Here is a 12,707-nt window from a genome sequence, read left to right on the forward strand (position 1 = left end):
TGAACATGCAAACTGAGCTTTACACTTTTCAGATAAGGGCACTTTACAGATACATGCCACTGAAGTTGCCACCCTTTGCCTCAGCCCTGAAATATCTGCCATCTCTTAAGACAATGTACAGCCCTATCCTTTAAGGTAGGATGTGAGCTGAAGTGGCCCAATTTTCTCCAAAGATCATAAACATTGTATTGGACCATCTAAAAGGTTTATTTCTAAGTAGGGACTGATTACTCTCTTGATATCCAGGACATATAGCTCACCTTCCCAGGACAGCTATAGGGCTTTGGGGAAAATACAGGCAGTGATATGCATTGATTTAGGTGAAAATTTTGGATGAGGCCTAAATATCAACTTCTCCCTAAACAAGGTGTTAAAGGGTGACCTGACCCCATAACAGTCAATAACTTATAGATCCCAATAGTCAAGGTTATGGTCATCAAGAAAAAAAAACTTTCCATAAGAGGTGGTATAGTGAGCGAGTTCACGTAGGATCAAAGGACCTATTTAGCACCTAATTGAAATTTCAAGGAGCATTTTCCCCTGTAACATAAAAGAAGATGTCTGAAATTAGACTATAAACTCTTAAGGGAAGGTACTGTGCTTTCCTATGTGTGGTACAGCACCTAGCACATTAAGACCCCAATCCTAACTCAAGCCTTTGGGTATTTCTCTAGCACCAATAAGAAATGACAATGATACAAGTTGCAGGCCCCTACTAACTCTTGAGCAAAACCTCAGACACTGGCTCTGAGTTCTAACATGCAAGTCCACATTTGGATGACCTCAGTCAGTAAAGATGCCACTGAGGGTTTGAATGTCCACTCAATCTACCCCCTCAACTCAGGTCATCATCTGCCAGACAGGGTTTCTTTGTTTGGACTCACTGTTCCCACGGATTAATTGCTTTTTGATATGACAAGTGACCATGTGCCCACTCGGTTGAGGTATTACAGGACAACCATATTGTCCATGACTGAGAACCAGCCCGAGGGGTCTTCAGCACTAGTAAATTTACATGGAGCCTCAACTCTGAAAGGCTATCAACAGTCAAGTTTACTAATTATGCTCCTCGCACTATACCAGCGACATCCATGTCCATCATTATCTGAGGTGCTTGGTGTGAGAAGAACTTTTCCTTGACTACTTTCTCCAACATTGTTCATCATAGGAAAGTCTGACCTTCTCAGGAGGGGATTCTGCCAACTCCATCTGGAGAGGTAGAGGAGACATGGGGTTAACTCTTTTGGAAAGGAGAATGGAGGGCTCAAGGGATATGCCCACACCCCTAAATTCCAATGCCAACTTTGAAAAGTTCTGTGGCCATGAGACTCCTATATGTAGCTCTGTAAATGTGATGTCATTAAGGAGAATAGCTTTCACATTGGATATAAGCTGGCTTGGTGAACAACTTTTGTGCATATCTGGAACAATTTCGCATATTTTATTGAAACAAACAACATCAATCAACAAATATGCCCAGCTGCCCAACTAATGTCTGACTGCAATTTCATTTCAGTGGGGACTTGAGATACAAGCTTGTTAAATCATATAAATGTACAGATAGGGAATTGTATGGTTGCCAAGTTGGCCTTAGCTGTTGCTTGTGAACAGTTGACTAGAGAAAGAGGAATTTAGAATAATAGACGTTACTGAAAGAGGTGTTTAATTCTCTTCATATAATATGGTGTATACATGGGAAAATGAAATCAAGAACTAGAGAGCCACTGAACAAAACAGAGTAGTCATTTTTGAAAATGTCCATAAATTTAAAAATAAAGCTTGGAATGTGACTATCTCACTGTAAAGAATGTAGGGCCTACAAATTAAGGATCGTAGAGTATTTAATTTAAACAGGGAGAACAATGGAAGGTGCACTGTAAATCCCTTATTATCTAGAACATTAATTCCAAATAGTTTCAAGGACCTAAGTTTGAATAAAGGAAATAAAAAGTTTCCATCTATCAACCTGGCATCTAAAGCAACAATACATTTAAAAGATGTAAAGTCACCAGCACTATGTCCTCAAGAATTAGTATTTAGCTTGTAGATGTATATTTATTAATGTCTCCTAAATACTCATTATAATGACCCAGTAAATACCTTTATAAGTCACCTGAAACAATTGTGGGGGCATAGCAACACTATCATTTGTTATAACCTTATAAAATAGACCATTCGAGCAGTTCTCAAACTGTGGGTCAGGACCCAAAGTGGGTCACAACCCCGTTTTAATGAGGTTGCCAGAGCTGGCGTTAGATTGTTGGGGCCTAGGACTGAAGACCAGGGCCAAAGCCTGAGGGCTTCAGCCTTAAGTGGTGTGGCTCAGGTTACAGGCCCTCCACCTGGGGCTGAAGCCTTTGGGCTTTGGCCCTCACACCCGGGGCAGCAGGGCTGAGGCAGGCTCAGGCTTTGGTCCTCCCTCCTGGGGTCATGTAGTAATTTTTGTTGTCAGAAGGGAGTTGTGGTGCAATGAAGTTTGAGAACCCCTGGACTATTTTACAGTAATTGCCCAAATACCAGTTTTCAGCAGTCTTGCTACTGTGTGGTGGGCTATTCCTGGAACATTACTAGCCTTATGTAATGGTATTCACATGAGGATGGTAAAGGGCTTTTCAAAGCTAGGTAAGTATGAACCCATCTCTTACACAGGAAAACTGAAGCATAGAGAGGTGAAGTGGCTTGCAAAAGGTTACATAGCAAATCAGTGCTAGAGTGAGGAACACAACTGTAATCCCTTGGCACTAAGCAACAGACCATGCTATCTACACAGTTTTCTTGTTTTCATTACTAATGGGTAACATTTTTATTTGTATACGCAGGTCATATTTTCCTTATATTCACATCTCTTCATTAAACTGGGATTTCAAAATGGTGTCAGAAGAGCAGTCCTGTTGTGAGATCATAATTATTTACAAGAATTCTTTGAATATTTTAAGTTAATGGGTGAGGGCAAATAGAATGCAGACTTCACTATTTAATAACTCCCTCCAATTTTTGATGAAGAGTTTTACTGGTTGCTGAAACTTAGAGAGTCTAACCCCTGTCCTAAAAAACCCCCAATGTACAGTAAAACTAGTTTACAAATCCAAGAAAGTGGCTGCAAAAGCTATGGATATTTGTATGGGATCCACACTAATGCCCTGATTCATCGAGGTATATAAGCATGTGCTGACATGTAACCACACGAATCATGGAACTCAGCGGTCCCACGTTTGTGTAAGCACCTTGCTAAAACTGGGCCTAACCAAACAACGAATCATAGAACTGGAAGGACCTCGAGAGGTCCTGCACTGTGGCAGGACTAATTATCTAGACCATTCCTGACAGGTGTTTGTCTAACCTGCCCTTAAAAATCTCCCATGCTGGAGATTCCACAACCTCCCTAGGCAATATATTCCAGTGCTTAAACTTCCTAACTGTCAGGGTGGTTTTCTTAATGTCCAACCTAAACCTTCCTTGCTGCAATTTAAGCCCATTGCTTCTTGTCCTATCTTCAGAGGTTAAGAAAAACAATTTTTCTTCCTCCTCCTCGTAACAAACTTTTACGTACTTGAAAACTGTTATCATGTGCCCACTCGGTCTTTTCTTTTCCAGACTAAACAAACTTAGTTTTTTCAATCTTGCCTCATAGGCCGTGTTTTCTAGACCTTTAGTCATTTTTGTTGCTCTTCTCTTGACTCTCTCCAATTTTTCCACCTCCTTCCTGAAACGTGGTGCTCAGAACGGGACACAATACTCCAGCTGAGGCCTAATCAGAGTGGAAGAATTATTTCTTGTGTCTTGCTTACCACACTCCTGCTAATACATTCCAGAATGATGTTCACTTTTTTTTGCGACAGTGTTATAGTGTTTACTCATATTTAGCTTATGGTCCACTATGAACCCCATATTCCTTTTCTCAGTACTCCTTCCTAGGCAGTCATTTCCCATTTTGCATGTGTGCAATTGACTGTTCCTTCCTAAGTGGAGTACTTTGCATTTATCCTTTCTGAATTTAATCCTATTTACTTCAGACCATTTCTCCAATTTGTCCCGATTATTTTGAATTTTAATCCTATCCTCCAAAGCACTTGCAACCCTTCCCAGCTTGGTATCATCCACAATAATAATTATAAATATCTATTTAAACATGCATATATCTTCATTAGTTTTGGAGGCAGAAACCACCTATTTGGGAGTACTCATATTTTGTGTGTGTGAGAAGATATTTTATTAGGATACTAGTTCTTTGTGTCCCTTGGGGCTCTTAGCACTGCCCATGATTATGCTTTCCTGAAACTTCCCACTTTAAAACCTTGCTTTCAGTTGCTTATAACTTTGCCAAAGCTTAATTATTTGGGTTAAAATTTTCTATCCTGGGTGACTGCCTCCAGCTCTTTATTTTATTTTATTTTACTTATTTTGAAATTTCAGTCAAAGTGTCTCAGTCATTTCTGAGAATGAGGCTAGAGAAAGATGCGTTTTGTCCTTGTTAAAAAATTCTGGAGACCTTTCTTTGAGAAGCTCTAGTGGAGCATTGGAGCAAGGACTTGAAATGTGGCAGGAGCTGGTCTTTTTGTTAGGAATGGCCTTTTGCTATTCTGAAAATCTGCCCAAATTTAGCCAATTTATAAGCCTTTGAGAAAATTGCAGCTTGCGCATGCTCAGTCGAGACTTGAAAGAGCATGCAGCTAAATTCCCTGAAGATTCCATTTGCAATGAGCAGGGCCACTGTTAGACTTGCTGGGGCCCAGGGCAGAAACTAAGGCATGGGCCCCGCTGCCTAGGGCCAAAGCTGAAGCCCAAGCCACCTGGTGTCTCTACTCCACCCCAAAAACGTTCCTCTGCGCTCCCCTAGGAGAGCGTGCCCCCCAGTTTGCAAACCGCTGCTTTAGTGTGATTTATTTCCACTTTTAGAGATTACTGTAATATTTGCATTACATTTACCCACAGTGACTCTGTAGATGTGTTGTAACTTAGCTTCGTAGGGCCCCAGGCAATTGTCTTGCTTGCTGCCTCCTAACGCCAGCCCTGGCAACATGCATTCCCCAGCCCCCTCCAACTTCTTCTGCAATTGCTGCTCTGGTCTGCGGAGGGTTAGGCCAGGTCTGTGTCCAGACATTGGCACTGTAAGCAGGGAAAGACTTTCTCCTGTGCTTTTGGTGTGGAGGAAGCTGTCTGATTCAAATGCAAAGGTGACAAGAGTACTCTGAAAAATCATGTCTTAGGCATCTCAAACCCAAAATTAATGGATACTTTTGACCTTAATCTCTCTGCCTCAGTTCCCCATCTGTAAACCGGGGATGATAATACCCCTCCACCCTAAAAGGATGTTCTGAAAATAAACTAGTTAATATTTCTTAGCACTTAGATATTATAGTGATGAGCACCACTGAAAAGCCCAGGAGGAAATTAATAATTCTGTTTTCAGAGCAGGTGCAGCAAATAAGTCATGCGGCTATACACTTAACAATGAGGATAAAAATAAATATAATAGCTGTTCATTAAGTGAGCACCATCCATAATGTTCACTTAATGAGATAGGGGTCTGTGGCAAAAATTGTATGTGTGTATATATATATATATATATATATATATATATATATATATATATATATATATATATATATATGTATGTATGCGTATTAAGATTTGTATTCAAGACACAGGTATTTGAATCGAATAGCTGATGAATCATGATATCATTAAATTATGTAAATTTCAGTACTTTATATATATATCTGTCCCCATATTTCCCTTCTGATTTTTTCCATAGATTTAGCTGAGATGGTTATGAAACATTAAGAATACAACATAAGTAGAAATGCAGTTTCTTTCCATTGCGATTTTTGAAATATTTTATCATTAACTTATCAAGAAAATTGATACAAATATCTGCTCTAATCACATGCAAACATCTCTTTTTGAATCTTTTCCACACAACTACTATTCTTCAAACTTTCATTTTTAATCAACAACACAGTTAAAATTTTTTTTTAAATTGTAACATAGCTATAGTCTAGTGGTTCCAAAGTTGCTGCTTGTGCAATAGAATTAAATATGCCTTTTTCCTACAAATCAGTTTTGTGGCATAATCGCTGTTGCACTTGAGTTACAATTCCATCGTGATGGTTTCTCAATTTGCAGAACATAGTATTTGCAACTCACAGGGATTTTTTTCTGTTTTGTTTTTGGATTGGAAGCTAGGATATGCCAACTTCTGAATTATATGTATTTTGACCCATACAGAGAACAGAGTCAAATTAATGCTTTGCTACAATAGAATCTGAAACTTTGGGAGCCTTCTAAAGTTATTCTTTAATAGCAGATTAGATTCAATAGAAACATACAGAAGCAAAATCAACTTTCAGAGATATCACTAGCCTCATTTGAGAGCCAAAGTTTCAAAAGTTAATTCCTAAACTGTACCTGTAAAAATCCTGTGCACCTCAATTAACGTTGCTAGCTTTCTTTAGCAGCAAGTATTCCCCATGAAGATGACATGATGTAACCAAAAAGAGCATTTATTTCATATCTTTATATAGTAATAACTTCTTGTTTTTATTATCATAGTATCTAGAAGCCCTAGCTATAGATATATATTTCATATTCTGAAAATAGTTCTTTACTGGCATCTCTGACTTTCTGAAAAGGCTACTCAAAGTCCTACATGACCATATGCCAGCAAGCAAAATCAATCAAGAACCCAGTTCTACAACTGGAGAGAAATGCATTCCCCTACAAAAAAAGTAGCTGCTGATTTTTGTTGTGTGTGTAAATTCTTTTTCTGGAGCCTGCCACATTAGGGGTCTATAATCATATGGTTTTCTTTGCATAGTGAGTAACATTTGGAAATGGAGGTAGAAAAAAAAGTAGAAGTGGAATGAACAAAGGATTTTCAGGAGGCTAAAAAGGCTGATTTAAATATACTGGAGCCTGGCTATATTTAAAAGACCCTTGAATTGACAAGTTTTTTGCCTCCTGTTTCCTAGTAGGCAGAACTATACTGCTTTATTTTCTTAGGCAGAGAGGAAATAATTTCTTTTATTTCAAAATATTATAAAGATCATAGCTCTCTCCCTCACTCTGGTTTCTAACATTTTCATTCCTCCTCTATGATTTTATTGAAATTATTTGATCAAACTGTAGTCAACAAAAGAGTTTTTATTAGAACTGGTCAAAATAATTTAAAGGGAAGTTTCATTGGTAAAAATGGCTTTTTATTTGAAAAAAAAAAAGTTTTTGGTGAAAAATCCTCAAAAACAGTCAGGTCTCCCACTCATGCCATCCTCTCTCTCCTCAAGTTAAAAGTAGAGTTGGGCAAATGAAAACTTTCAATAACAATTTCAATAATGTTTTTGATATTTTTAAAATTTAAAAACTGTGAATAAAAAAAAAGTCAGTCTGTTTTGTATACTTCAAAATGGAAACTTCAACATTTTAATCAAAACAGGTTTTCATTTTTCAACAGCTCTAGCTTTCATGCATGTTTGCAGAACACAGGTAATCAGCGCTTCTGCAAATTCTTTTCACTTAACCACCTTTATGACATGCTCCCACATCATTTTCAGCAGTAAAGATTATTAGGAACATAATGTGGCCAAGGAAGAATTCATAGGAAGGGAAAAAAGGGTAAAGAAACCCACTGAGAGAGGTTCTGCTCTCAGAGCTTCCTTCATGCTTACTGCTCAGGGAAAAGGGTTCAGAGGCTGCTGAGGAGGTAGGGTGCAACAGCCCTACAAACTCCCAAAGGGTTTTGTCTCTACAGTGGAAGATTTTGTATTTTCATGGACACTTCCCATGATCAAAGTTACATGGATGCATCATAATACTTTGGTGCTTATTGGCAGCAACATCAAAACCAGTCTGCAGCATATGAATTCAACCTGCTTTATGTGCCACTTTTTGTGATTACCAGCCTCAAAAACGTACAATAAATATATTTGCAACAATATCCCAACTAGACAAGAAGCTAAAAGCAACATGGAGTTTTCAGGAAGAACAGTAAAGATCTGATGCCAAATATCTGATTAGCAATATTAAAATTTAAAATAATTCATCTGGAAGGCAGTTTAGGGGCTTGGTACATTCACAAAGCTAGCTGAGAACCTGGCAAGTAGTTTCAGAAATATAACTTAATTTTGTGACCTTGTTGAAGTAAATGGGTAAGTTAATTTAGAAAATCTCTATATTATTATGAGCATAACATTGCTTTAGGTTTCAACTCCCAAAACTAATAAGCAACATACTAGAAATCAACTTTATCAATACATATTAAAGGAAGCAATTAAAGCTTGCAATAAAATGTAGAGAAAAATACGAAGACTGGATGGAACCAGGACTTTGAGGGGAAAAATTAGATAGATGATGGAGCCTGTACATTATTATTAAACTGGCAAATATCTAGATTTCATATCTAGATAATCTTAGCAAGAAGTGGAACAATAAAATCCTATCTGGATGTGCAGCACTTATACGTGCAGCCAGCTTGTATAACAGGGAAATAACATGTTCTAACTGGCAAACTAAAAAGCTTCCCCACTCTAAGGTCTGGTGGTTGAAAGCTAGTAAGGTAATATTAAAGGAGAAATATACTTTGTGCATTAAGTACATTCTCCGCTAAAGCTAGTCTATTACTAATACTTAGAAACGTTCAAGTACCTTCACCATTGAAATATTCAAGCTCACCACAACAGTTAGCTTTAAAAGCATTTAGTTCTAAAAGCATTTATTTGCTAAACTGAATGAAAACAGAATGACAAAAACCACGATTTTCACTGCAGTGTTTTCTGCAATTACTCCATGCAGATGCTTCAACTATGAAAACGTACAATTCGCTAGATGAACTGGCTCACATGTAATTTAAGGACACAATGCATAGTATTCCATAGTCTGTTTTCTGATGCCCTCCAAGGTAATTAAGTATATTCCCCAATATTATTCACTCACTTTTTCAACAAAAGTTTTCTATTTAAGTAACATGGAAACTAAAAAAACTAAAATGCCTGAAATAAACTTATGTATTGCCCAGTTTTGAACCTTGCAATCATCACTAAAAATCCCCACAAAATGTTGCCAATTTACAAATTGATACAACAGCAACCACTGCCACCTTTAAGGTATTCAGAGAAAAATGAATATTAATTAATACAGAAATTTCTCAGCATATGTTATTTCCTGAAAATACTGGGCTGGATGAGCAATATATACGATCATTTCTATGCACCACTAACAGCCATTTAAACCTAGCAATAGGACTCTCATCATACAATTTTATTTTTATTAAACTATGATCTGGTGATCAGTTTCTTGCTTCTTCCAACACTTTGAGTCTAAGCATCATTGTTTTGACAGCCTGAACGCTCCCATTAAGCTTGTCAATTTCTGTTGACATATAGTAATCTTTTACCTGGTTTGATTGCCTTCATTACAGCACGAGATGACTTAAGCACCGCTTCATAGATGGCCCTCTGGTCAGGAGTGAACTTTCTATTTGCTGGAAAAGTGCAGGTAATGTCAGAAGCATAGCAGTAATATTCTCCTCCCATGTCAAACAAGCTGAAAAGAAAGGGGGAAAATGTGAAAAATGAAATGCCAGAGTAGTAGTAGAATAAACATACTTTTTTTTTACATTCCTGGCTTTATTTAAACCAGATTAGGCCAAAATTATCACGACCCAAAAGCGCTGTTCTGTGACCTAAGTGAAACGAGTTGGTAATTTCACAGTATTTCCTTGTAGGCAGGTATCCACATCACAGAGAACATGATGAACAAGCACCCTTTCTAGGAATTTCAGCACAGGGTAAAAAGAATGAATGGGGATAAATCTTTTTCTAAAGGAACTGCCTTTAAGGGTAGCAGGCACCCACGGCAGCCTCTCAAGTTATAGCTCCTCTGACAAAACGGGATTTTTTTGAGATTTTTTTATGAATCCTGTGTGCACTTCAGTTTCCTGCTGTACTTTGCAATGCTATCCAATGGGGTGAGGGTAGAGAAGGGCTCTCAGGGCATCACAGAAGACAGGAGGGTATGTTGCTGCCTTGCTGTCTGGAATGCAATGAATGGGTTGTTAAGGAACTGTCTGGAACCTGCTGAAACCAACCCATATCAATGCAGAATTTGAAAGAGACAATGGGAAGCCCCAATGAGCAGATCATGCCAACCTACAATCAATGACCAAGAGGAAGGAGGTTTTCCCTTCACCTTTCAGCAGGGTAGCTGAACAGAGACCAGCTCGAACAAAAGGACTGAGCGGAGACAAGCAGGGTATAAAGAGGGGGCTTCTGGAAGAGGCTAGCTGCTCTCACCTGGGACTGACAAAGGGGTCAGAGAAGAACAGAAAATAGAATATTCTGAAATAGAATCCATTACAGCTTGGCTGGTGGATTGCTCTGGCTTGGCAAAATGGACTATGTCTTAATGTTTATTTCTCTGCTAACCTAAGGAATTCTGATGCTCTGTTTCAGTTGACTACTAAATCCTGTTGCTTTAGAAATGTTGCCTGGTGTCTCTGCAAATAATTGATTAGGTACATTGGTCCCTGAAGAATGTAAATGTATCTGACCATGATTCTCTCATCTGGACTTGCTGAGCATAGCTCACAGTGTGAAGCAGAAGTGTTTGTGCCCAGAGTCTTGGTCTTGGACAAGGTGAGGCTGCATGGCCTACCTTGAAGGAAAAATGAGACCCTTTGCGGTCTGTATTACTGAAGGGACTCCTCCAAGAGACTGTTTAAAAGCTAGAGTGTAACATCGATCCTGTGGATCTGTGACAACCCATATGACCAATTTTTCAGATGAAGAAACATCTACTTGTATCTCACTGAAATACTACGGCGTTCCAGGGAGGCCAGCCCCAAAACTTAATAGAGTACTGTTAATTAAACTGTGGCCATTTGCATCTAATTGTCAAAATTTATTTTTTGTTTAAACTCAGTTTCTCTGTTACAGGTTGAGAGCCACTGCTCTGAACATTCATGTCCCTTTATGACAAAGTTGTCCAATAGGACTTTAAGAATCACATTATCTGCATGTTGAGGTGAATCATTTAATACATCTTTCTGCATCAAAGACAGAAAACACTGGAGATTTTTTTTCGTTTTTAAGCACATAATAGCAAGTTTTACTGGGGCAATAAGCCTTGCCCTGCCCTTTGAGAAATACATTTATTCGACATATGAATCAACCATTACCATTTTAGGACTACAGCTTAGCTGCCATCATTCTTGCTGATTTCTAAATGGTACTCTGTGTCCTTGTGACAGCCAGATTACACATTTGCAATACTGTGCAGATACAAGCCTTTCTGATAAGGCACTGCCTCAGTTTCAACAAACACAAAATTCAGCAGCAAGGCTTATCACCCCCAATCATCATACATGTAATGGGTGCTCTACCACAATCAATATAAGACTTTGTATGGTGTTGACCCTTAGCACTTGAATTACCTCCTCCTCATTTCCCATGTAATGAGCCACAGTCGGATATCTGCTGATATAGGTCTTCTCCCAGGCAACAATTACTATCTCAAACAATATGGATTTTAGAGCTTTTAGCTATTGTGTGTAAAGTTACTGCATTCTTTTTCCCCAGCAGTTCATAGTGGAGTCAATTAAACAAAACACATTTGTCCCATTTTGCTTTTTTCCCCCCTTTCTGTTTTAAAACTCAAAATCACTTTAATTTACAACGCTGTGAGGAACCTTGGTATAAAGAGCAATATGTAAGTTCATTTTATTATTATGCAATCAAAGAGGAACGTCTCTAGTTTCAACCAACATTCACCCTTTGGGCTTCAAGTTTTAGACACTTGTTAAGTGTCTATAGCATCTCCTTCTATAACAGCCAAAGCCCTGTATATTCCACAAGGACAATGGGACCAGACTCTCTAGCAAGTACCTTTAAAATCTGCAGCATTGTCAATTGATAGTATCTCCATGAAACAGAATAACCTTCATTCCAATTCCATTCCACCCCAAACATATATGATTATGACTCTCAGTTGAAAACACTCAGTCATGTAATCATTGTCAGTGAGTATTTTCAGCAATGATTATTTTTGATGCTGGGTTTTTTGAGCTGTGTTTGCCATATAATGGGGAAGAGGGGAAATTACAGTAGGCTCAGTGATTCGTCTTTTCAGCTCCTCATTCCTTGGCTGCTGCTTTATCCTCTAGGCAGCCTAGCTGCCTAGCCTGCATTCCTGGCTCCATGACCCCTTCCCATCTGGTTCTATAGAACAAGAGAAGAGAGAATGCACTGTAATATAAATTCTCCTTTGTGGAGAAAGTTACACAAGAGGCCACTTGCAGGCAGGTCTCAGCAGGGCAGGGAGATAAAACAAAATATTGGATGCCTGTCTACTGCAATAAATGCTTAATTTTGTTGTATCTTGGAAAAATGTCACATTCCAGGGATACAATACTGGAGGCCAAGGGACAGGTGACTGGGGCCGTTACCATCTATCATCCATTCTTTCAGGAGCTATGAAGGCTCAGGATAGACACTTAGTTCACATTTTTGAGGTTATCTTTGCAACCATAACTATTAAACATGTGTTTTTAAATGGAAGCAGGGCTTCTGGAGCACAAGCCATTTGCCTTAGAAGTCATTTCCCTGCCAACATCCTTGATTTTGTGATCATGGAATAGATTGAGCCCTGATACCACCAAAAGAAAGAAAAAACAAACATTTGAACATATTAAATTAAAATCAGAATCAACTAAGTAA

The 12,707-nt window shown here is 38.5% G+C and overlaps 1 protein-coding gene across 2 annotated transcripts in view; it reads right to left on the bottom strand.

The window, feature by feature from the left end:
• The window catches only part of PEPD (peptidase D), a 220,915-nt gene that overhangs the window by 37,511 nt on the left and 170,697 nt on the right, over positions 1-12,707 (bottom strand). For both annotated transcript variants that reach the window (XM_038368850.2, XM_043494753.1), the window contains one exon: positions 9,389-9,537. In XM_038368850.2, coding sequence (XP_038224778.1) covers positions 9,389-9,537 — 149 coding nt within the window. The remainder of the gene's footprint in view (positions 1-9,388; positions 9,538-12,707) is intronic.

Source organism: Dermochelys coriacea, chromosome 12 (assembly GCF_009764565.3).
Source record: "Dermochelys coriacea isolate rDerCor1 chromosome 12, rDerCor1.pri.v4, whole genome shotgun sequence".
NCBI lineage: Eukaryota > Metazoa > Chordata > Testudines > Dermochelyidae > Dermochelys > Dermochelys coriacea.